The 26,456-nt window shown below is 36.2% G+C and overlaps 4 protein-coding genes across 6 annotated transcripts; 1 reads left to right on the top strand and 3 right to left on the bottom strand.

The window, feature by feature from the left end:
- Positions 1-4,583: 4,583 nt before the first annotated feature.
- On the bottom strand, positions 4,584-7,190 carry UBC30 (ubiquitin-conjugating enzyme 30). Its single transcript, XM_021971095.2, has 5 exons — positions 7,029-7,190; positions 6,211-6,302; positions 5,397-5,524; positions 5,093-5,197; positions 4,584-4,989 (listed from the first exon to the last, which is right to left on the bottom strand). Exons 2-5 carry the CDS (start codon positions 6,278-6,280, stop codon positions 4,846-4,848), a joined length of 447 nt encoding a protein of 148 aa, XP_021826787.1. The 5' UTR covers positions 6,281-6,302; positions 7,029-7,190; the 3' UTR covers positions 4,584-4,845.
- Positions 7,191-8,329: 1,139 nt separating this feature from the next.
- LOC110767544 (Calcium-binding EF-hand family protein) lies at positions 8,330-11,306 on the top strand. The gene is made up of 5 exons (XM_021971120.2): positions 8,330-8,787; positions 9,371-9,622; positions 9,939-10,141; positions 10,305-10,479; positions 10,950-11,306. Exons 2-5 carry the CDS (start codon positions 9,424-9,426, stop codon positions 11,054-11,056), a joined length of 684 nt encoding a protein of 227 aa, XP_021826812.1. The 5' UTR covers positions 8,330-8,787; positions 9,371-9,423; the 3' UTR covers positions 11,057-11,306.
- A 642-nt stretch (positions 11,307-11,948) lies between these two features.
- Positions 11,949-16,789, bottom strand: LOC110767518 (KH domain-containing protein At5g56140-like). 2 transcript variants are annotated; one of them, XM_021971082.2, is made up of 7 exons: positions 16,510-16,789; positions 16,219-16,304; positions 14,294-14,439; positions 13,332-13,451; positions 13,137-13,253; positions 12,822-12,965; positions 11,949-12,665 (listed from the first exon to the last, which is right to left on the bottom strand). In XM_021971082.2, the coding sequence occupies exons 1-7, from the start codon at positions 16,635-16,637 to the stop codon at positions 12,516-12,518; spliced, it is 891 nt and encodes a 296-aa protein (XP_021826774.1). In that variant the 5' UTR covers positions 16,638-16,789; the 3' UTR covers positions 11,949-12,515. The 2 variants fall into 2 exon arrangements, with proteins under 2 accessions (XP_021826774.1, XP_021826773.1); XM_021971081.2 differs by having other exon boundaries at positions 13,332-13,481.
- Positions 16,676-24,143, bottom strand: LOC110767530 (lipid transporter). Of its 2 annotated transcripts, none has more exons than XR_002528342.2 (14): positions 23,943-24,143; positions 23,739-23,818; positions 23,289-23,383; positions 23,052-23,212; positions 22,597-22,748; positions 21,590-21,708; positions 20,835-20,998; positions 20,614-20,688; positions 20,303-20,374; positions 19,672-19,809; positions 19,085-19,240; positions 18,596-18,648; positions 18,328-18,480; positions 16,676-18,217 (listed from the first exon to the last, which is right to left on the bottom strand). XR_002528342.2 is itself a non-coding variant. In XM_021971100.2 (14 exons), the coding sequence occupies exons 1-14, from the start codon at positions 24,022-24,024 to the stop codon at positions 18,157-18,159; spliced, it is 1,587 nt and encodes a 528-aa protein (XP_021826792.1). In that variant the 5' UTR covers positions 24,025-24,141; the 3' UTR covers positions 16,676-18,156. The 2 variants fall into 2 exon arrangements, 1 of the variants encoding a protein (XP_021826792.1); XM_021971100.2 differs by having other exon boundaries at positions 18,328-18,506; positions 23,943-24,141.
- Positions 24,144-26,456: the final 2,313 nt, after the last annotated feature.

The following is a 26,456-nucleotide window of genomic DNA, read 5'->3' on the forward strand; positions in this document are numbered from 1 at the left end:
AGGGAGGACAACATGGTGGAGATCAGGAAGAACCGCAGAGAAGAAAGCCTCCAGAAGAAACGTCGCGAGGGCCTTCAACCTCCGCAATTGTCCTATAATCTTCACTCCTCCCGCCTAGAGAAGAAGGCAACCTAATGTTTGATTGAGGTTCCGATTGACTGGCCTTAGCTCCTATATCTCCATTTCCCATTCTAGGTGATTGGGGGTTCGGCCTAAGAGAGAGGCAAAGAGATGGAGGGCGATAGGGTTCGGCCTCTCCTTTTCTTTTCTTTTTTTCTTCAATTTTGTAGTTTTAACAATTTAATTATTTTAAACTAAAAAAAATTTAAATTTTAATTGAACAGTGAGTCACGTGCCTAACATGTGACATTTAGACAGAAAATTGGATGAAATTGCATGAAAACTAACGGCGGGGTGAAATTGGCGATTAAATTTAATACGAAGGCTAAATTGGCTGAAAAAAAAATTCAGGGTGGACATTTCGACAAGCCAAATAGTCCAGGGGGGTTTTAGACCCTTTACCCTTTTTATTATAAGGAACCCTAAAAGACGTCCCTCAAATATATGTACATGCTTATCTTATCTACAAGAAACTCCCAACCTTTGATTGGCATACCCAATCTTTACCGATACATTATACATACATATGAGATTGACTGATTACATTTTGTTAATTTATTGCATATCCCGTAAAGGTAAACCACTTTACACCATTAGCTCTCTTTTGTTGTTACCACGACATTGCAACATTTGACTTTGAATCTCCCTTTTAAAAAATAAGGATATATTCAATATATATTAAACGAACTAATATATTCAAAAAATAAACACCTAATACACTTACAATAAGACTACATCACAATACTAAGTTTAGCCATAAGCAACTAAGTATCGAATTATCGTCTTTATCATCTACGTAAATCGAATTAGAGATCTCCTCCAACCAAGTAAAGATAAATACCATTAAATCGAAAGCTAGTTGGTACCTTTGAAATCCCAATGCAAGATGGATGGGGAGGGGATATTTTATAGTTTCTGGTTAATTCGTTGCTCCTATTGAAGACCACATAGTATAGTACTGCTCACCTCAGTGGGCGTCGGTAGGGAGAGAGGTCAGTTTCAAGAAAAAAGAAGAGAAATAAAAGCTGTTGCCAGTTATATGTCACTTTCATTACTTGAATCTCTCTCTCTCTCTCTCTCCCTAGTCCCCATAAATAACATAACGCATTGCACCCTACTACTAGCTTAATGTTTTAGGCCAAGTCAAGCTTTCACCAGTACCATGTCCTCTCTCTCTCTCTCTCTCCCTCTCTCTACTGCATGGCTGTGTTGTCCTAACGAGTGTCATCATCGTAAATGACATACCGTTCAGATATTCCAATGTACCCTAAAGAAACCGACAATCAATAGATACTTTCTTCCCCCTCTCTCTCTCTTCCCATTAAGATTTCGTTGCAGGGAGAATCACACTCTCTTTCTCAAATTTCTTTTTGTGATTGATACGTCCTTGTTTCTCACTCCCAAGTAACTCTTTTGTTTTTATAATCAACACATTCTTTTCTTCTTTTCTTTATCTTTAGCTACCCAAAAGAAAAAGATCAAAAGATAAAAAAGGGAAGCCCGTGATTCTCTGTAGTTTTTCTGACAACCTGCCCTCCTGCATATCGAGCTTTTTGCTATGTTTTAGACCACACTTTCTATATTGCTGTGTAGCTAGCTGTGACCTATATAGCCAGCCGCATGCACAAAGATATAATCATATCTCTATATCTATCTCTATATCTATTGTGTTACTCACAGAGAGAGAGAGAGAGTTGATGCTTGTGCCTGCTGTGCTCCTGCTGCCTTTGGCTCCCCTGGTTCTCGCCATATCTTTAGTGGGCTCATCTCATGAAACGAAAATCATTTCATTTGTTTGGCATTCCCCTTCTCCTTCCACTTCCCATTCATTCATTATTTAATCATTCACTCAATCTTCCATCTTAATTCTATTCTAAGATATTATATACTCCTCATCATTTGCTTTGGTTTTCTCATTTTTTTAAAATTTTATATCCCACACTCACACTCTGGTCAATCTTCTTCATTTTTATAACAATTTTGTTTGACTATAAGTTAACCCCGCCATCTTTCATATTAAACAAACCTCTCTCTCTCTCTCTCTCTCTCTCTCTAGAAAAACTTATATAGAGTAAACCATCTAATTAAAAATTATATGAGTTCATAAAAAGAAAATAGTACTACCTAATTTTTTTATAAAAAAAAATCCTAAAAGACTGAAAAGAAAACAAAAAAAACCCAACCTAAGTACAATTTGGCACTTTGACCCAAAAAAAAAAAAAGAACAGAAAAAAAGAGTACATTTTGGCAGCGGATGAGTCACAATTACTTGGAAATTGAGAAGATGTTATATAAAATAAGCATCTCTTTTACAAAAGCTTGGCACGCTCTCCTCTCTCCTTAGTCTTTTCTTTTCTCTCAGAATAATACTAATTAATTAATTTAATTAAATATAGAATACAGTGTGACTTCAAAATAATACACATACATTAGAGTACCGTAGATGATGAGTATCCTACGCGCCGACATCAAAATCTTGACCAACAGCTTTTGCTAAGACAAGATACTTCCTTTCGGGTCAATGCACATTCATTGGTTAAGAACTTAGGACTACCCTAACATTTTCTCACCCCTTTTTTTTGGGGGTCAAATTCAGATGCCTTTTCTCACTTTGAAAGAAAGGTAAATGTTAATCGCTAGTGCACTATGCCAATAGGAACAACAACAACAATTTCCTTCCTTCTTGAAGAGAAACCAAATTGTTTTACTTGCTGTATGTATAGAAGTTAGCGGCCGAAATAGAAAATACAAGTAAAAGTATATCATGATACATAAGCACTCAAGAATTACGTGTTAGAGCAAAATACTTCTAATTTAATCGTGTCTAATTTCTTTTAGATGATCATTAACTTAAATTACAAGTTATTTATTAAGTGATAATAATAAATGATAAATGAGTTATATTTTTTTGGTCAGCAGTAAATAAAGTACCTTATCATTGTCCTTATAACATGATGGCAAGCAATCATAGCCATGTGCCTTTCACTTCATGCTCTGGGGAAAGAAGCAAGCATGAATAAATATTTCAGAAGAGCCAAACTGCAATGCATAATTTGGGTTTTGTCTTGGACCCATTGAGAGCCAAGCCAATAGTAAATTTCACCCAAAAAAAGGGGTCCTTGTTCTTAAGTCACTTCTGCTGCCCCCCTCCCCCCATTCCTTTGGCTGAAACTTTTACAGCATTTGGAAAAAATATATGGAGACCCATGTTCCTTTGCAGTGCTTGGTTTACTCGGAGAGAAGAAAGATAAATAATACGATACGAGAGAGGGAGACAGCAAAAAGCAAGCAAAGGTGTGGTGGAAGAAACATGCTATAAATTAGGGTGGATGAGTGTTCATGGGTCCCATTGATGCAGACATTTGTTTTCACACCGTCATTAGAGGCCAACATGCAACAGCTGCGCAAGATACTGAAAACTAAAAACTAAAAAATTTACAGTTTGGCTTTGAGTTTCAATTACCAGGGGTAATATATGCAAATAAGACCATGATGTACGATCACGTGTTATAATATGCGTAAACGGAAAAGTTCATATTTCACATTTCTAGAGTATAGTATCAAAAAAATATCAACTCATGACTAATAATATTATGTGACCACAAAATGAGATTTACATATTATGATTACTTTACTTTTGTATATCCCCACTAGGGTTTATCTTCGTAAAGAAGCCATATTAATGTAATTGAGTGACTAACATAGCATGATTAACATTTAACGGTACCTTACATTACAGAATTTCCCTTCACGGTAAATATGCGATAGCAAAGAAACAAATAGAAAAGGACAGTGAACCCAACAAAACATTGCCTCAGCAGAATGGCCCACCCTGGCCTCTGGATTTCAGTACAAACTCCATATGATTTCACTGGTTTGGTCCGGTTGGTGAAGTGCTCCGTGCCCACAGCCTTTTGACCACGCCCCCAACATTGTTTCTCCATTCTTGAGGAATGAAAACAAGGAAAACAAAAGGCAAAGAAGTGGAGAATTCTACAAGGAAGGACAATATGTTGAGGCCCAGATGCCTCAATGTGACAATGGGCTAAACCTAACCACGACATGACGTCTGACATCTTAAGGCCCAAACTACATGCCCTTGCATTGTCTCAGATTGTTTTCCATTTTCTACCTTTTTACATCTGAGACGTGCACTTCAAGTTGAAATGTAGCCCAAAGTTTCAGAGATTTGCGAATGCGAGATTGCAGAGACTGCAATGGGAGGTTACAATGAAGGAATCCTATCTTAATAGTCATCCGATCAATTGCATAGTCATTAAGTCATTATCGGACGGCTCACCCCCTCAACATAGCCCCCTCATTATAGCAACTCCCGTGGGATTGAAACATTTGAAATTGCTTCAATGTTGATATGCTTCAAAATTTCAAATGAATAAATGCAGACGAAACACTTGACCTCTTCTCATGCACATACAACATCAGATAAAAGCAGAGACTCATCATGCAAGCAAAATAAGAAATGCATATAGCAAAGACAAATTTTCCACCAAACTTTCAATTACTATACCGACCTATTGAAATAGCATTGTCTCAGCTAAAAGAAGCCCAACTGTGTAGGGCCATCTCCAGAACAAAAGAGACAATAAGCAGACCAAACAAGAACAAGTACCTTAAACCCAGTTCCACTTCTTACATCTATTTTTATTTACTATTAGAATAACATTTAAGCATAATAGATCTCCTCCTCAGGCAGAAGAAAAGCCCCTAGCCCATGGCATACTTCTGAGTCCAGGATCGAGCAGTAGTCTCATACTTCACTCTATCAGTCTTGTACATGTGAGCAATTTCAGGCACCAGAGGATCATCGGGGTTTGGATCTGTCAGCAGCGAGCATATGGAGAGAAGTACCTGCAAGAAGTATTTCATTTTTATTTAGCTGATAAATAATGCGCATCAATATGGAACAACACTGAAAGAACAAAAAAATCCATATAAGGGACAAGTATGTTACCTTGGAAATGGTCAGGGCAGGGCTCCACTGCTCTTTGAGGATGTCAAGGCAGATACTGCCATTGCTATTAATGTTCGGATGGTAGACTTTTGTCCGGAAGGCAACCTGTTCAATGCAAGAATAGTGAGCATGTTATGAGCATCTTTACCCCAAAGGACAATTAGAGAAATAAATAAAAAACTTACACCAATACAACTGCAGTAAAATCAAAAAGCCTAAAACAGCTTGATAAAAGTTCTGGAAGCTCTAGGTTGTATTGGGACAGTACCAGCAAAACAAATTTTTCATGGAAGTACCATTATACCTTGGGTGGCTTGAAAGGGTAATCAGGTGGGAAGTGAATGGATACAAGAAAAACACCTCCAGCAAATGGGCTGTCTGCTGGACCCATAATAGTCGCTTGCCAGTGGAACATATCATCAGCAACAGGACCTGTAAAAAAAGAAAACTTAATTGTAAACCACACTGAAACAGTAGTATTTTGTAAGAAACTTCAATAGTGAAACCTTGATGCCTCTTTTCTCTTCTGCATTAAACCCCAGTTCTTACCAAAAAAAAAAGTGTGGTTAAATAATTAATTACATACAATATTTCAAAACAACCAATATATCCACCCAACCGGAAGAATGCAAGGTAACACTAACCAGTCGCATACATCTCTGATTAAACTAACCAGTCGCATACATCTCTGATTAAACTAACCAGCCGCATTGGGTCCTTCCCGAAGGAACTATCAGGACTTTACAATAAAATAAACTGCTGAGGACAATATTTTTGATACCATAACAAACACATTTACCTAAGGCAAGAGGGAGAGAGCATTAAAAGTCTCATTTAACCAGCAGCCTAAGATACCAAGCAATGCACAATAATGAATGAGAACACTGTCTTCATATAATCAGCTGAACTCTCTATGCCAATAATGAATGAGAACACTCTCTTCATATAACCTCCATGAATCAAAAGCAAGGACACAACAAAAATTCTAGCTGGGAAAAGATGAACACTTGAACTATAACTGGTCAATGTGGAACTTCACATGTACAAGCTACCAACTGACTGGAAAATATACATAACAAAATAAAGATTTGAAAATTATGAGAGAATAGAAAAAATACCAGCACTGCAGGATGCGGGTGGGTCTTTCTGAAGGTCCTTCAACTCCTTGTTGATTCGCTTTGAGGCCATGATGAAATACTAGAATAGTTTGCTGCAAGGTCAAACACAATAACGTTAAGACAAATTACTCTATACATCTGACTGAGGTTCCCCAACCAAAAAAAGAAAACAGGAAAATTCTGTGTTAAATTCAATTCTGTGATGAAAAGTGAAAAGTTCATTAAACAGTACAAGCCCATTAGCCTATACCATCCAGATGAGCCACTAAAGTATAGCTTGCATAAGGAGCAAAATAACGGACCCATCACCAGATACATACAAATTTTAACACTACAGATGCTCCATTCTCCTAAAACAAATTGGGTGCCTAATTTAAAAAACTAAAAAGGGAGGATTTCTTAAATTAAAACAAACTCACAATATCACATCGAAACCCTTATCTATCCATCTCAGTACTATTACTGAACCAACACTAGGGTTCATAATTCTTAAACTTGAAAAATTTAGCATTACAAAATTGATAAACTCCCAACTAACCAAGGCATCGTGACGATCTATTCAGATACGAAAAGCCTAATTATTGAGAGTCATCACTTTAATTAAATTCATTCATAAAAATAACCAAAAAAAATTCATCGTTTCAAAAATAAATCAGAAAAAATTCGAAACAAACACAACAATCAAACGAAAATTACGAACCTAAAAATCTAAGTTTGCTCCGATAATTGTTCCACAAATCAACAATCAAAACGGTAAAGAAAAAACGAAAGCATAACAAATTAGTAAATCGAGGAGAAGATGGTAGGGCTTGGCTCACCGGTGAATCGGGTTAGGGTTTTCGTTTTGGGTTTGGGAGCTTGAGCTTCGAGAAACAGAGAGAAACTCCCAACTGAGAGCCGTACAGCGAGAGGAGATACGCAGAAGTGGGTTTGGGTTTGGCTTTTTATATATAGAGCACAGAGTGAGTGAGGGCGTTTTCATGTGAAACTCGAATTTGATTTCCGCCACGTAAGCTCCCTATTCGTCACCTTCTTATTTGTCACCTTTTCCTATTCATTATTAAATATATTTTTCTTGTTCATTAACCCAAAAAAGAAAGAAAAAAGAAGAAGAATATTTTAAGCCTCTAATATATTTTTCTTAAATAGCTTATCTTTTTGTGCTAAAATATCCACAGAATTTATAGAAATACTTACAAGGGCTTTTACTCTGAGACCCAATAAATTGGGTCAGCTCAAAAGTGTGGGCTCAACCATAGCCCTCAAACTATTCTTCTTCTTCTTTCTTTTCCTTGTTTTTTTTTTTGTTTTTTTTTCAATTCTCTTCTCCACAAACATGGCTCATGGGTGTTGTCCAGTTGGGACTATTCAGGATTGGGGAAACGTTAGTGGCATACGAATATTCCAAAGCATCTTATGATTGGAAGCTACTTTCTTTCTCTTACAAGTATGGCCCCTACCATACAACAATTATAAGAGAGTGTGTACCAAAGAAACACTTCATGTACACACACAAATTAATAATGAGACATTTGAGTGGAAAAATATAATAGTATATCACTACATCTACACTCACAAACCATTAGGTTTTTTTTTAAAACAAGCAATCAAATCACAAAAAGACATGTTACGATTAATCACTCATACACGTTTATTTTTTAATCGTACATGCATTAATGATTAGGAATCACGTGCATGTTTTTGTGCATCGAGAATTACCTTGGCACTTCTTCAATATGCTTACTTTTGGAAATTAATATGAGCACGAACAACAAAGCTACAATAAATGTATGGTGTGGACTTCCTCGGAGTTTGAAATGTCAGCTACTTTTAATGACAACGTCTATAACCAGGGTGATTAAGAATATCACTCCCACAAATAAAATATGTCCCTTCTTAAGGATTGTTAATTTTGAAACTTTATAATTCTTTTATATAAGCATATTAAAGTATAGGAGAATCGATTGAATTCTTAACCGCTCGAACTACAAATTTTTTCCAATTTTATGTGTGTTTTTAACTATTGGATAATGAAGTTTGGTCTCCCCCCTCTAATATATGTGGTTGATTTTCCACATTCGTGCATTTAATATATGGATAGCGTTCATAAAATGGTTTTTCAGTCTTTCGTTGTATTCTTGTGAAAAGTCAGCGAAGGTGGTATTTGTTGTAAATTTGAAAGCGATTTTGGAGATGGATGGAGAAGGACTGCAATACGTGGTGGGTAGAGCACAAACGTTGGTTCGGAAGCCAAAGGGAGAAACATGAAGCCAACCCCATCTGACTAACAAACCAAACTCCCCCCCTCATACTTTGGCTTTGCATCTTTGTTTGCAACGCCAATAAACTGCACCAAAACTTTGACACCTTCGCTCTCTTCCATTTTTCCTCTCCTTTTTTCTTATTTGTTGGATGGTTTTATCTGCTTCTTTGGTTTATGATCAATTTCAGGCACAAACAAAAGGAAGACATTTCTCTGTTCTTCATGTTTCAGGGTTCTTGATTTGTTCATTTTGGCGCTTCTGATCCTGTTAAGTTTCAAGTTTCATTCAGTAAAAAGAGCCTGGGAATTTTCTGGTGTGTGTTCTTCCATTAGTTCAAATCATCTTTTTAGTCAGAGCTCATACTTTCATTAATCCTCTCTTATTCTTAATCAATTTGTTAGTTTCTTGAATTTGATAAACTAAGCATGAGATTTTTGCCAATTTACTATTGAAATGAAAAAGTAGTTGACTTGTGTCCCTTTTGGATCACTTGAGAGTGAAAAGTTGTGATATGATTCAACAATTCAAACCAGTTGTTGTATGTTTTGTTAATTTGAATTGTATGTATAATCAATTTGTGCTTTATCTAATTTTGAATCTTTAAGTTGGTGAAAATGGTTTAAGTTTACTTGGTCAGTGCATAATTGCATCTATAGTAGCACTAAACCAATGGCATGTTAGATGGTTTCTGGCAAGATTCATCATCACTTTGATCTTATTCGAAGTGCGATGATGTGATGCCAGAAGGCTGGAATTGAGCTGCACAATCCTTACAGTGTTGCTCATCTGTTTATTCAGTTCTTTTCATTGAAATTGATTCTTAGTTTTCTTCATCGCATTAGTTTGCAGTAGTGGTTCGAATATCAGCTGAAGTGTTGATTTACTTAACTGGTCAGGTACACTAGTTAAATCCGCGCCTGCATCCCAATTTTTGTCTTATTAATTGGCAATGGGGGCTGTAGTGGGAAAGGGGGATTCCCCTAGACAGTTTTCAATCCATGAAACGAAGCTAGAGGCCAAAATGGTTGAAGCTATGAAGCGCAGAGCAGTTAAAGGAAGTGTTATGAAATCGTTTAACAGCCTCATCTTGAAGTTTCGAAAGATTGACGAAAGCTTAAGAAAGTGCAAGGCTATTTTTGAGCAATTTGGTGTGCATCCAGTTCTTATTCAATTGTATCTTAAATATGTATCTGCAAAGTAAAACATGTAGTAAAAATATAGGCTTAAAGTTATATGTTGTGATCCTTAGCAAAACAATACATAGGCATGCATCAATGTTTTCATCGATAATAAAGGCACTCTGACTCTACCAATTTTGCTTTGCCTAGATTTGAACAGTCTAGGTTAAGCATATTTCTTCCATTAACATATTCCACCAAAGAATATGCTTTTTTCTTCTTCTGTTTTCCTTGTCCTCGTAATTGGTAACTGCTAAGAGGTTTGTTCTTTTTCTTTTCTTGACAGATGAGGATTCAAATGGCGCAATTGATCAAGAAGAGATGAAAAAATGTTTTTATAAGCTGGAAGTCTCTTTTACAGATGAGGAAATCAGTGATCTCTTTGTGGCATGTGATATTAACGAGGACATGGGTATCAAGTTTAATGAGTTCATTGTTCTCATTTGCCTAGTCTATCTTCTCAAGGATGACAGTAATGACGTTCACACTGTATCCGAAACACAAAACTTTTATTCTACATATTCTTTTTTAGCTACCATTTGTTGCTCTTTAACAATTCATAAATAGAGGAATTGTCTGGGAGGCAATCTTATTTTCCAGTTTTCTTTTCTTTTCATTTGCTTGTTCTCTTTGTATTCCATGACTTTCCTAGAAATTGCATATGGAAATGCCAGATCTGGAGGCGACATTCGAAACATTGATAGACGCATTTGTGTTCTTGGATAAGAACAAGGATGGTTATGTCAGCAAGAGTGAAATGGTCCAGGCCATTAATGAAACTACAACAGGAGAACGCTCCTCTGGCCGAATAGCCATGAAAAGATTTGGTCTGCCTCTCTTTCTCTCTCTATCTCAGAGCAACCCACACTCACACAAACACACACATTATGGCATACTAGAACATGTGGTTTCCTTTGTAAAGGATTCTTTTTACTTGTGAATATATAGGGTCGTTACATTCATTAGAATGAATCATTTCTTTGCTAGTAGTTCCTCCGGAATCCAATGAACAACAACGATTACTTAGGATCAGTTTGCGAATTTGTCGCACCGTAGTAGAATCATTACCTATTGCACGCTGTGCGCCTAAGATCATTTGTGTATATCTGTATGCATTTGCATGGATGATTTGCTGAGAAAATTTTGTAACTTGATGAAAATGGAAGCTTGTGATTCTATTAGTTCGTAGCTATAATGGTGATCTCATAGGAATTACTTCATCTAGTTAAATGGTCTGAAGTTATCTGGTACAGAGAACCCCTTTGCTTATTAATCTCTCACTTTTCTGTTGTTTCAGAAGAGATGGACTGGGACAAAAATGGAATGGTGAACTTCAAGGAGTTTCTGTTTGCATTTACCCGATGGATCGGAATTGACGATCTTGAGGACGAGGATGAGGACTGAGCAGGAAGAGAAGGTTTGGTAGCTTTTAGCTTCTCCATGCAGTTGGCTCTGCTTTACCATGGCTGATATTATATAATCAAGTCCTGGAAGTTCCAAAACAAGGTCTCATTTGCTTTTCCAATAATGGGCCAATTGACATAGAGCATGTAAAATTTTGCAACGAGTCCTTCACTGAGATCCCTATGTACATAGTTGGAAATGTAGACTTGTTCTAATTTCTCTTATTATCAGCAATCTTTATTTTACTTAATACTTGATGATGTGTTGTGTTAAAGGATTTTCCTATCTTATATTCATATGCCACAAGAAGAATCGGGTTGCATTTGTTTGTTCATGGCTTCTAAGGAGGGGGACCCTTTTTTCCCCACCTTAGGATGGGGCTTAGATGCCTTTTGTTTTTTGCTACATTGGGAGGAAGGAAACCAGGGGTTTCGATCCTGAGTGCCAAGTAAGGGGAAAAGGGGATGGCCACAACCGTTGTGGTAACCCCGCATTGGTGGCGTTTAGATGCCTTGAATCTTACTGAATTGCAATCCTTTCGACTATTTCACAACTGTTTTAATACATCCCCAAAAGAATACTATCGTTTCCCAATTTTAGAAGCCTATAAGCCTATAAGCTATTGTTGATTCTAGATAGGCTAAAAATCACTATGAATGACTTAAAATCACTTAAAAAGTAATTATATAGAGAATCACATAAGAGGTGCTTCTCTCCAGAAGTGATTCTAGCCTATACATAACCACTCCAAACGGGCCCTAATTGTGCAAAGGCTTAATAAATATTACTAACTCCATATGCCTTTATGTGCAAAAGTCAATTTGTTCAACTTCTAGTAACATGCAACTACTTATTTTTCGGTCTGGACCTGTAAACACATACACAGTGCAACTTCAACAGAATTAAAATTACAAAACTATAAGTCTTTAAATCGTTGACGACAAATACGACAACCAGAAATGTTAGAGTACAAAGCAACAAATAACATGAAAAGTGACTCTAGAACAAAACAAAGAATCTAGATGGTACAACATACTCCAACCCAGACAACATGCTTCGGGTAGATCATATGTTCGCCTCACTATTCGTATACACACCATGCCATAGCTTACTCACAGAAACCCCAAGACGGTAACAAAACTGTCATCACATGCTTATAATAGTATAAGGACCGGCTTGGAGAGCAAATGCTCGGACCAAACTGTCTAATGCAACATACAAAAGCAAACCCCCCGAAATCAAACTGTCCCTGTTTATGCGAATACGTCAACCTCCCCCCGAACAGTAGGTACACACACTTGATATAGAAACAAGTTAGAACTGGCACACAATGGTGTTGCCAGTGCCCCGATGGCAGTTGTTGGATTGGCTGACACAGCAACACCTGTGGCGTGGAAACTGCTGTTTACTGGCAGAAATTAACAAACAAGCTCCGAGAGCCCTCCAAGAAGAGCATCCATTACCCCCTGGTTTTGGCCCTCTTCATACCAAGACTGTTGTGGAAGGGTGACACAGAACCAGACATTGGAGAACCCTCTTCACGAAGTGTACCATTGAGCATTGCCAACTCTCGCAGCTGCTGTTTCTTGTAGAAATCCTGAGACTCATCCTAAATAATATATTTTGAAAAGGAAAAGGAACCCAATTAGTGCCGAAATTATTCCAAAACATGGTCAAGAGTTTTGCTGTTTTGCAGGCAGAATTCACAAAATTTACTTGCCAGGAAGAGGAAAACCTTTTCCAAATAAGAGGAGAGAAAACATACCACAGGCCTGAGTAAATCTTCAAGTACCTCACGTGCTTGCGATAAACGAGCATCAATAATTTCAACTGGTAGTTCTGCCTCCACCAGAATATGAAGAGGCTCGTTCAAATGTTCATACCCTGGCTTTCCTCTCATCATTTCTTCCTTCAGAACAAAAATAGTACAGTGAACTGACATTAGATCCTCATAATGAGGACTGAATAAATGGAAATTCTCATTTACAGCATAGAGCAACAGATGTTCATTCAGAATACTTTTGGTATGCATGAATGTGAAATCAGTGCAATCATCAAAGAAGAAAAGTCTCATTATTACCCTTGTCGGATCTTTTATGCTACCACGGCCCCTAATCAGAACACGGCACTCAGTAGTTGCTTCCACTCGTTTAAGAGAGTTCCCCCTAGGGCCCAGCAACCGTCCAACAAAGTTATACTGCAATAATAAAATGATGTCAGACAACCAAAGAGAAATACATTGAGAAATTAACAGGATCTAGCAGTTCATCCATACATTAGGATATTTGTCCACTGGAATATCCACCCGGATTGTTCGCTTAACAATTAGACCAGATGAGCTACTTGGAGAATTAAGCCAGTTTTGTGTTGATGAAGGCTGTAATAAACCTGACATCTGAGCAGTGGAATCCAAGTACGTTAAAACCTAACATAACATATAGGGATCCGTTATTTATATATTTCACTACACATATGAGAGCATAAGATATTGGTCCTCGAAGAACCTCCAAGATCCTAAAAAAGAAACTCATTAGGGATACATCATTGCAGCTTTGAAGAATGTAAAGAATAAATAATTAAACAGAGAGAAAAATGTACACCTTAACAGATACAATGGAACTCGGAAAATTTCCTGATATATACGACTGTCGAAAACAATGAATTTCAAGGACAGTAAATATAAAATGAATACCATAACCAACAATAATATCATTTTGCAATCCCTCTTGCATACAGAGGCATCAGTAGCTGAAATGTTTCAACACCATATTAATAATGAAAAAAGGCTGTGCCTTGTAAGGCAAACTCAATTAACAAACATAACCGAAGCGTCAGTACTCTACACAGGAAAACCAGGAGTCCAATAATCTCCTTTAGATTGGACAAACTCTTTTCAATGCTCTGTATTACTACTAGGAATTGCATCTCATGCCAAGTGTAAGATCTAATAATATGTCATATACTTGAAATATGTTCTCTTGACAAACAGACAAAGTCAGAATAATGGAGAACCATATCAATTGAAGTAGAATTCCAGAAGCAAAGCTAATTGTTTATCATTTGGTTGTTGATGTTAGCTTCAGACTACCTGTCTCAAAGTGGCAAATTAATTGCAGGCACCTAAACAAATGTTAAGAGTTAGCATGAAATGTAAAAGCCGTGTCAGAAATGCTTCTAAAAGACAGTAAAATTAGATGGAAAATAAGGTTATGTTAAGTTAATGGTTAGTATCCGTACTTCTGATTGAAACCGTGAAGCCCATCCGTTCACATCAGCACCTCCATTTGAAAACATTCCTCCAGAAGCCAGGGGGCTAGCATGTTCAAGCCCACTTTGACCTAAAACTGATGCATTCCCCAACAGTGTAGTTACACGCAATATTTCTGCTCCAAAAATGTCAATTTTCAAGAATAAGATGTACCGGTTAGCATTTGTTATAAGGTTAGCAGTCACCACAAAATGGAGAGACAACACGGATTTTTCTTCTGAGTCAGTTAAAATCAATGTTTCCCCCATGCAATAAATTTAACTTCAAAAGAGTACTGTAACATCAAAGTAATGAGAAAGTTAATAAAGAAAGGAAGCCTATTAATTGTGACAATAGTTATGAACACCATCAGAAAAGAATACACGAGAACCCAAGTTAACAGAGGGGCAAAACCCCCGAAAAGAATATACATCCACAAAACATCACCACCTGATATGATAACACCAAAACCGCTAAAACCTGAGAAATCAATGTCAATATTACGATTCTAACAAAAATACTTAGATTCCTCCTGGAGAGAAGGAAAACCAAAAGAACAAATACCCAGGAAGAAGCAAACAACAAGCACTCGCAAAAAGAAAGAAAGAAAAACTTATGGATCAAGCTATGTCTTCAGCTAGGAACTTGGTGAATGAATTTGCTAATGTTGGATTACAAGATAGACTACAAATCAAAAACCTTTACCTCAGAAAGGTTCACCTTTTGGTTGGGACAGGTGATTTCGTAGTCTTTAGGTATCTGTGTTCGTAGAAAGGAGAGATGGTTGGCAAAAGGAGGGTCCCACCATAAACATCCAAAGACCAAGTCACATTGGCAGTATCACTTTATATATGACGGCCAGGTTTATCATATTGTTATCCTCTAATTAAAATGAAAACACCCAATGCTTGTTATGTCAGCATCTTTCCCACTGATAAACACAAGATTTTACTTTTATCCTCCCTTTTGGTCCAAAAAATATATTTCTTCAACAGTTGCTTGGGGAAAAAACATCATTTGTAAACAAATAAGAAAAACAAGGTCTATAAGAGAAACCGAGTTATGACCCACAAAAAAAAAAAAGAGAAACCGAGAACTAAATATTGAACTCCAAGTCAGACTAAACAAGGTAACCTATCTCCTACCTCCGAGGTATGTGAAAGAACTAGGTGCTAGAAGAGACATAACCAAGAAGAACTCCTCCTTGATTGAAGTAATGGTATTGCACATGCAATCATTATAATCCTATTGTTCTTTGCTTCATATGCAAACCAGTTGCCTGTGATATGTGCAGCTCTTCAATACTTTCCAACAATTATGAATTTTGAGTTGGAACTGGCATTCCAAGCCAATAAACTAAGTGATGGTTTTGATAATTCTACCCCGTGAAATAAAGTACCCCTGAATTATTTAGATGAGCTCAGCATCCTTCATTGGATTTCTCAATACATACAGCCTACAGGCATGCAATACAATGTAGCTCGAGCTAAATGAAATCACGAGACAATTAGTCCCAACTTAGTAGTTGCTTGTCCTTGTAATCCATTACATATCATTAGGAAGTGCGTGCATAAACTAACTCAACAAATTTGAATTGCAGGATCATTAGCATCTCTAATAACTTAGCACATATTACCAAGTTAAAATAATTATGAGTCTATTAAGTGAGTTGAGCAGTGATGAATTTCTAATGGTACTATGTTTCACCACTTTGAGTGTTTTGTAACTGTTTGCTTCGCATAATCATGTTAGATGAAAAGGGTATGTCCCCATATAACCTGTGAAGTTATTCGAATCGTTTGATTCGGGTTGAGCAGTTACTGATCGCAGAGTCTTCACATTTGAACATTGCAATTGTACCATAAAAGCAGTTTAGATAAACAATAACAAGCTGAATTCAAAGTTCGAAACTGACCTTGGTTTATTAACCTGCAGCAATGCGGTAGCAAAGGCAAAAATGGACCGAGTTTGTGGCGCTCCGCAAGTAACTCAGATAGATATCTGGAAACAAAGAGAGTAAAGCTATTATTATACAACATCGTGCTTCGCAAAAAGAAAAAAAACCATGCCAAAAAGTAAAACGATATTTATGATGATGATGATGATAATTGATATAAAGTCAACAAATCAATTAATCAAGCTCAAGCTTTCTTCTTCACAAGAAATCTAGGCAATCGATAAATTAAGAACAGATCTCGCGACATACTTTTCTTGCTCGGCGGCGACAAGAGCTGCGGATGAGGCGGAGCGAAGGCCGGAGAGGTGAGGAGAGTGAGGTGCCGACGGCGACGGCGAGTACGACATATACCTTCCACCGCCCGATGATGACGTCATTTCCACAACGCCTCAACCGTCCGATCGTCGTCTTCTTCTTCCGGTCGTCTCTGTCTCTGAGTCTGAGGGGACTCTGTGTGTGTCTGGGGCCGGCTGGTGGGACGATTGCGATTCCCAACCAGACGCTCGCTCTCTCTCCGTCTCTCAAATCTCTCAATCCAGGTCTAAGCGTCGGTGGATTTTCATTTATACTTACACTGCCTTTTACTTTCTACCTTCTCCACTACTACTATAATAACTACACAGTAACTTTTTTTTTTCTATCTTTTTTTTAACTATTATTTAGAAAGTAATATCTTTTGGTATGCATTAATGAGTAATCTTCTATATGCCATAGAGATTGATGTGTCTATCTAAATATGATATATGATAATATAACATGTCAGATTGTTTCACAAATTAAATTGGTCAATTCATGGTGGGAATTGATTGTTTGGCATGTGCAAACTTTTTCTCGATTAGTCGATAAACCTATTTGTACACAGAATTTCGACTAAAGATGCAAGTTTGTGTTATTAGGAAATTAAAATTAAGATGTTTAATGGTGGTTGATTAGTGTGAAACCTATAATAGGTCTTATTATTATACCAAACCTCTAGTATATAGACCATGGAGTGAGAGAGGTTGGCCATCAATGGACTCTTTAGTCTCAAGTTCTCAACCATGAAAGTTGGAACCCTAGAGAGATGGCTACGTGGATCAATTTAGACCCATATTTTCATTGGCATGTCAACATTTGTTGTATATGGTCCTGTCAATTCTTTGATATCGCTGTTTCGTATGGCAATGAGTTTTCTGATTTTCAATATTCCTAAACTACATATAACAATTGCTGCCAATTATGTTGACTAAAAATATAATTTATGTGCAATAATAATAGCATCCTCTCCAATAATGCTTTGAAAGTAAGAAACCCAATTATAAACTTTAGCGGTTGGTATGGTTTGACCAATTAATCCAAATGTAATGTACACTTTTGTATGAGCTATGAAGACAAATTGACTAAGTATTAATAATGAACAATCATTCTTCTTTGCCATTAAATTTCATCATGTTTACGCGTAGTAATATTGGATCAAGGTCAAAGCAGTGATCAACTTTAAGTTTTATTCATTCAAACCATATAAAAGAGCTATTGCAGTAAATCTAGTTCTTATGGGAAGGAGATTTACATGATAATTATCCCTGCTTTGAAATTTCCCACATATGAAATGTAATGAAATCTTTCTGGTATAAATTCTTTAAAAATTCCCACTAAATGGGTTCTCCCTTGTGCATTTGTCTTCAATCCAGAACCTGTTTCTTTCTCATTAATGCATACTCAAACAAATTACATAGATATATCAGTAGGTGCTTACAGTTACCTTCCATAGGTATCATTAATCCCCGTCCTGTTGTTTTTTCTGCATTGTAATCGGTAATCCTCATACCCAGATACGTATGTAAGAAGTTGTCAATCAGATTAGTGGCAAATAAATATTCTCTACACGCTTAGATGGATCATGAAAAGTCCGTTTTCTTAGTCTGAGTGATCGCGGAAGCGGATAATTCTGTTGATGAAGGATCTCTCGCGGCGATATCTGTTGAGGAAAATAGAAATATTACAGGTGACGAATATCCTCATGTGCAAATTAGTAAGAGTAGCATGACAACAACAATTTCAAAGCGGACACAGGGCACAAGAAGATACATGACAAACGACGACATGCAGAAGCAAGCGACCCCAATGGAGAAATGAACGAAGAAAGTCGGCCAGAAATTCTCCCTGTCCAGAAATATCCTCTCAGAAATAATAGTTGTTATTCCTGAAAACAGTAGGACCTTCCATCCTGAAGGTAAGCATCTGTAAAAAGAAAATAAGGAGGAATCCTGTGAAGACAGAAGAAAAATTAGCACATACAAACCTATGAGGTTAAAATCATTGACGAAACATGCGAGATAAATAATTAACATTATACCTGGAAGTATTGCTTGATGAATACCCCAGAGTACGCTATTCTCAGGATCATATCTTTACCATGTCAAGAAACCAGAGACTAGAACCAATAAATTGAATTGCATTTGCTGACAATGCACATTACTTACCGATCAACACCATTCCAGACTGATGATGTCATCTATATTGCCGTGTCATGTAATTTTTTGTGAAACAAAAATAGATAAGAAATATTGAATAAAAACATTTCTATGCCTCAAAAAAATTTCAGGTCAAATGCATCAAAAGTTGAATAAAGACATTTCTATACTGTGAGCTTTATACATGGGAAAAGCACCAACCTTATGTTCTTACTCTTCTGACAAAAGCATCTGTAAAATGTAGCAGCTGCTTTCTTTGAAAAAAATGAAAAATAACTAGTGACTTTAATTTTAAAAAGTAACAGAAAATATAAGGCAAAAGCTTTACCAAACGAACCTTAAGAAAACTGCCTAAACTAGGAAAAGGATACTTATTGAGTTTGCCAAAATTAAGCCAACTGCACCAGCTGAGTTGATCAGCAGGATATTCAGTACTACATGTAATATTGCGAACATAAATGATGAAAGGTTTGACCGTACTAGTTGCTTCTCTTTTGCAACAGCATGTAGAAATGATTCAGATGTTCCTGATGTAAAACCAAAGCACAATCTCAGTTCTAGCTTGATACCTTTTAGGGACAGCAGTAAGATCTTTAAGTTAACACCAAACACAACCAAAAATTGATGATATAAAAGGGGTACCAGTTCCAAATGAAAGACTAGCAGATTGTCAATGGATTGGGACACACATACGATTTATTTTTTCAAACGATCACCACCACTTTAGTATCCTAGTCCTTAGCGGCCTTACTACATCTTAATACGAATTCCTTTACTTCAAAAATAAGGGAATTCATCATTCGAAAGGAAGTAACCATAAAAAATTTCATATCTCATTAATATTATGCCACAATTAGTAATCGAATAAAGAAATCATAAAGACCCATAAAATAGAAAAGCAGTAACTATGGCTCATATGCCTGCGAATATTGACAAGAAGAACCAGAGCATTACTCACCATTCATAGCCAGAACAATTATATAAATGCAATAATATCGAAGGGCTGTTGATGCTTCCCCATCACTCCATTTCTGTCCGTACAACAATCTGATGAGAGAATAAGCATAACTTGGACCAAACGCCATAAATACAAGACCTACAGGATATCTGAGCATCGTGAGACCAAGGAAACAACTAAGGAAGAAGACTTCAAGAAAAGAACAAATATTAATTCCTACTATAGATAATTATCTCGCTCCTTTTGTGGTCATCAATTTGTCCTATTTCATAATGTATCAAAATCAGATCTTTTAATTTACTCATTATACAATGAATCAAAGGCCAATACAAGTGTTTTCACTACCTGATCTCTCTGTTACAACATAACATGCAGTGTCTGCATATCTGCATGCTACGATTAACTTTATAAATTTTTCTTTTCTAAAAGACATTTTCTAGGTTGTTTGAGTCCCTTGGGTTCTGTTCATCATAGATTCTTATGTGATCTAAACGACTGAGATGCTATTACAATAATCAACTTGGCTACTTATTAGATCGAGACTATGCACATATATCAATATATACTGTCTATAATTTTGATCTGTATAAACAAAGGAGAAAAGGAAATTGAAATGCACACATGCACGCACCTATTAACAAAACCAGTTTAAGGGCCTCTGTAAGGCTACTTCCTAGCCTCCTGTCTTTATTTGGGTCTTTTCCTGTCAATGAAAGATATTATTGGAAAATTAAAGTTTATTAGATTTAGCACTGTATGATGCAATATTAATGGAACCATGGATTTTTCTCCATGGATACAAACCAAATTTGAAGTGTGCATAAAGCATATGTGAAGAATCATTTGTAACTCACATGACAAGAAACAAAAGCAGGAAGAAATTAACCCAAAATCAAGATAACATCAAAAGAACCATCAAGTAAACAAAGGAGGAAAGTAAACCTGATGCAGACCTTGCAAATGTAGCATAGGAACTTTCTTCAAAAGGAAGAAACACCAGCCTCACCACTAGGCTCCCTAATAAGTGATAAATATCATAAAAATAAAATTCAAAATTACTGACATGTTTTCTATTCTGATGTAGTCTCGGAACAAAATCAGCTCTTATTGTGATGACAAAGTGATTAATTGTATGACTCAAAAGATCTGGACCAAATAATTACCTAATTTGTCCACAAGTCCATATACGGCTTGGTTATAATATGTCGCCCGCCATAAAAGGACAAGACTTTGTCCTTCTTGAAGGATCAACTTCATCAAGGATTGAAGTGTAAACAACTTACACATGTCAGACAGCTGCCCATCATAATGCTTCTTATTCTTTACTCTGTGAAAGTATTAAGCTATCAACTAAAGCAAATTTGTTATAGACATAAGATTTAATTGAAAAACAGTGTTGCTTATCATATCCTTTCTGCTAAGCCAGCCAATTGTAATTGTCGATACATATGAATATGACAAATAAATCTGACGAGTGAAGAAATACAAGTTGTGATAATATTCCACTCAACTACACAAATCCACACATTTGATAATAAAGATTGACTAGCTCCCATGAAACCATTCATAGTGAACATATGACACTGGATTATTGCCTCCCAGATAAGACCAGGACCAACAAGGCACTCTACAAAAACGCTTGCCAAAAATAAATAAGAAGTCATTTCTGCGGTCAAAGAAATCAAATAGCGTGATGCCCACATATTTGGCCACAAGAGACATCAGCTAAAGATCTTATGAATTCCCTACTTCTCTCCACTAGAAGAATCCATTCTTAACGTATGTCTTTTCAGATAACATTGGATTATACTCATGCATTATCCAATAAAATTTTTCCCTTCTGAGGCATAACAGAAAATGAAAATTCATCATCTACAGAAAATAATGTAGAATTTGAAGAAAGAAAAAAGAAAAATACCTGAATGGGAAAATAGCAGAACTTCTACATGTACCAAAAAGAAGAAAATAGACCCAATAACCTAGGAACAAGCACACTCCATACGCAGTTTGTGACAATGAAAATACAATCGCTTTATCCTGCAACCGATCAATTGATCATTCATAATTAGAAGTTGCATCTAATACCAGAAATAATCAAGGTCAAGGATTGATAACCACCCTTTAAGTAAGTTCAGTTGGTGCGTCAGTTCTAAACACTCCAATTTACTACAGTAACTATCCTTACTACAGTACCAATTGATGTAGAACAGCCCGTAGATTTAGAGTAAATACTTGAGCAATAGAACAAAGAAGAAATAAGGGATCGAGGAGAAGAATTAGAGATCGAAGAGACGAAGGGAAAGGGAAGGAATCAGAGAGTTTAAAGTAAGGAAATTTATCATTAATCAAGTCTGCCTTAAAAGATTACAAACAACTCTATTTATAGAGGCAAAACCCTTTTTAGTCTAGGAAAAGGAAAAGTAAACTTTATGAAATAGGAAAGCAAATTAACTAATAAGAAATCCTTTCCTAGGAAGGAATCTTTAAGAATTAGGAAAACTAATAATAGGAAAACTGATCCAAGTAGAATTATGAACTAATAATAGGAAAACTAATCCAAGTAGAATTAGGAAAACTAATAATATGCATTCTGCATCAAGAGGCCTTCACCTACTCATACTGACTATTCAGGTTCACTGGCAGAATACAAATTTAATTCTTCATGGTCCTCTCAAATGGATATAGGTTAAAAAGTATATTTTACAAGATTTGTTCCCATGTCCAGTAACCAATAAATCGGTTCCATTAAAGCACAAAATTACTGGTTAAGGAACCAGTGTACACCACCCATATGATGTTCATATTACAAAAGGGAATCAAACAGATCATTACACTTCCTCGCAGGTTTCATTTTGAATATAGGGAACAATGTTAAAAAATGAATAAAAATCAAGATTGCCAGAATAATTTGATAAAAGCTCTTACCATGTCAGTTTGCTTGACAATGAGAATGAACATTGTTATGCAGCGGGAAAGAGTAGCAACTGTCTCAACTACTAGCCTTAGTTTAAGCAGAAGCAAGTTCTGAGAAAGGATATACAAGGGCTCTGCCAGTAGTTCAAAAATACATGCAGAGCCTGCCACGTAAAAATGACTCATGTCACTGATGCATTAATGTGAAACAATTAATTCATTTAAGCAAAGCCAAATGGTCTATGATTTCCAACCATCAACGATTCTTGTTATAAAAGTACTGAAACAATATTGATGAGTCACAAATCACAAATGAACTTGAAAACCAAACATATATCGTACTCATAAATAATTTTTGAATGAGTAGTCATAACAAATTATATGTGAAAATCTCCATAAACAGAGAGAAGCAGCAACAGCAACAAGACATACTTTTCTAAAAGAAAATAATATATATAGCAATCTACCATTAATCAAGATTGCTTGCCCATATGGATCAGAAAAGCTTAAGCCTTTATTCCAGAAGACAACACCGCATGCTGCAACAGTAAGAAGAATTCCACATGGGGGAATTAACCAGGCAAATGTCATTATCTTTGCTATATTTTCTTCTGTTGAAGTACCATCACTGTAGCATAATAAATAAGAATAAAACGTCCTTAGTTGGTACAAATAAACACATTGCTATTAAAATGAAGAAGCACCTTTTCATGTCTGCCCGCAGGCATGCTCGCCGAACTCCCTCACGACTGAGAAACAGTACACAGGTGACAAAAAGAGGAAATTGTACTCCATAGAGCTGCCACCAGAAGAATAAAGAAATACACAAATGACTTCACAGTGAAGTAATTTAATTTCCAAATCAAATGGAAATGCCACAACAGATATTCAAGCTCCAAGCCTAGCTCTTTGAGAGGCTGTATTGGACTGGATTGCTAGAGTTTGGTCCAGTATAAGATTGGACAATTGCCCAATTTAATGGAAGAACAAGTAACAAACTAAAGCTTACAAATTTATCATGTGGGCTACAGTTGAATCCAAAGCAGAAAAAGAAAATATATGGAAACATGTAAAATAGACAAAGATTTAAGAGAAAATCAAGCAGGAACTTGGAAAATGCAGTAAAGGATGGAGAAAGTAGTATATATTGTTACCGCAAAGTCCTCAACTGAAAGGTGCCTGACGATCCACGCATTGAATATAAATGGAATTCCCCTTGACAAGAATTGCGTAGCTGATGCAACAAAAAAGAAAGCAAATTTGCATCATCTTCATTCTTGGGTTTGTGTGTGTGTGTGTGTGTGTGAGAGAGAGAGAGAGAGAGAGAGAGAGAGTGAGAGAGACGGAGAGAGACTGACCGAGCAAGTACTTGAAGGTGCGAGAGAAACTGCTGTCACTGAGTGATTGAGATTGAGATCCAACCGACGACGCTCTTGACATCTCGATGACCTTTTCTGGGATCTCTCTCTCTCAGAGTTCAGAAGCGAAAGGGAGAATGAGAATGAGAGACCTTCGAATTCCAAAATATTTCCGACTTTAAGTGATTCTAACAAATGTGAACAAAATAATGACAGCTGGATTCTTGGTTTTGGTGGTGGTGGCGGGCTTGATAGATATGTGCGTGAATATTAGTTGGGATTGGATTTTATTATATATCTCTCTCTAGAAAATAAAGTGGTAAGTATAAATACGTTGCCCGATTTAGGTGTATTCAAAAAGTAATTTATTTTGAAGGAATTAATAAGTTGCCCGATTTCGTTAGAAAATAAAGTGATAAGTATAAATACAAAAGGCTTTAACAAATCTTATGTGAACCCTAGAAACTTTAAACGTGCTCTACGCTTTCCAGTCCTTGAACGTGTGTGCTTGTCAAATAGAGGTAAAAAATCTCCTCTTTTTCTACACTTTCTACGCTTTCCAGTGCTTGAATAATTGTTGTGTTATACATCACCATATATCCAAGCAATTGTTGTTGCTTGTATTCGATGCACATCATGTATGAATAGTTGAATAGTTATTGTTGTCGTCATATATTAGGCTGCTGTTTCATGAGCTGCCTGCCTATACACTTACAACATCTTTATCTTAAGAAAATGAAACAAGGTTTGCACGTCTGCCTTATTACCAAGCAATTGTTGTTTCTACTTTTCCTTCTTCTTTTTTCCCTTTTTTTTGGTTGCTGTTTTTTTTTCTTGAATGGTTTTTTGGTTGCTGTTTTTTTGTTGTTTTTGTTTCTGTACTTTTTCTACATCATCCTTTTTTTGTTGTTGATGTTCATCAAATATCGATAGCCTTCTTCATCTACAATCATTCTCTCTTTTTTGTTGCTGTTCATCAAATATCGATAACTTATGAGTATTGCTTGTGTTACAATGTTATATGTGCACTTCATATTTTGTTGTTGTTGTAAATAATGGAGATGGAAGAAGTAGATGAAGTACTATGGAATGAAGAAATCGAGGAAGAAAAAGAAGAAGAGGAAATGGACGATGAAGAATTAGAGAAACATGATTCTGAAACCATTAAGATATTGTTGATGGCAACGGAAGCAATAGCTCAAGTGCTCAATGTTTTAATGGCTCTCTTACATGATGGTCATATTGAACGTTCGTTAGCTCAATGCCCAATTTCTACAATTGGGTACAATTATATAAATAACGTACTGAATGAGGATCCTCAACACTTTCGACAGCTATATAAGATGTACCCTGATGTTGGTCAAAATTCTCGATATTGTCAAACTCGTGACACATTTGAGCGATCACATTTCACAACAAGCAAAAATTTCAACAAAGTTTTGAAGGCCTTAAACACAATAGCCCCAGAGATGATGGTCAAACCTGGATCCACAGTGCTAGCTAAAATAAGAGAAAGTACAAGGTTTAAAATCTACGTAAAACTCTAACAAACACCATTAAAATCAATCTAGGAATTCAATCAAACTCTATGTGGAGTTGATAGAAATTAATTGAACTACATTGAACTCTACAAACTTTATAACTCCATTTAACTCTTTTAAAAATCTTAATTGGATACTTACATATTGCCTTTTGCTTTTTACTATCCCCACTACCCTTTTTTTTTTTTTTTTTTTGTCGAATCCCCACAACTACTACATTAACTACATAGTAACTCTTTTTTTTTCTTTTTACTATTATTTGGATAGTAAATTTCTTTTGGTATGCATAATGAGTAATCTTTTATTTGCCAAAGGGATAGATGTCTTTCTAAATATGATGATAGATGAGATGATAATGTAACATGTGAGTGAGATTGTTTCGCAAATTAAATCAATCAATTAGTACTGGGAATTAGTTGCGAGAAATATACAAAAAATTTATCAATCAATCAATGAAGCTATTCGAGAATTTTCAACTAATGATGCCATATATTGTAAATCATATGTAAAGCTTGGGTTGAAGACAAATTGACCAAGTATTAATAATGAACAATCATTCTTCTTTGCCATTAAATTTCATCATGCTTATGCGTAGTAATATTGGATCAAGCTCAAAGCAGTGCATTAAGTTATATTCATTCAACCTTTGGTTGCTAGCTATAAGATCAAATACCATCTAAAAATCACCACATAAAAGAGCTGCTGCAGTAATTGGAGTTCTAATTTCAATTTCATCTATGTCTAAAATTCTATTATTGTCCTCCCCCCATATCTTGTAGATTTCATTGTGCTTGCTATGATTAATAGTTGCTGCTTCAAACTTGTTTGTACCATATCTGACCCTCCACTCGTACAACGACACGTGGATCTTATAAACTCGCCCAAGTACCCAAGGCCTCGGACAATCGGCATCGGCCACCGATGGCATTGTCTCAAAGCTGCGAACATCCATTACGAGCCCAACTCGTCTACA

This window comes from Prunus avium, chromosome 6 (genome assembly GCF_965620075.1).
Source record: "Prunus avium chromosome 6, drPruAviu1.hap1.1, whole genome shotgun sequence".
Classification (NCBI taxonomy): domain Eukaryota; kingdom Viridiplantae; phylum Streptophyta; class Magnoliopsida; order Rosales; family Rosaceae; genus Prunus; species Prunus avium.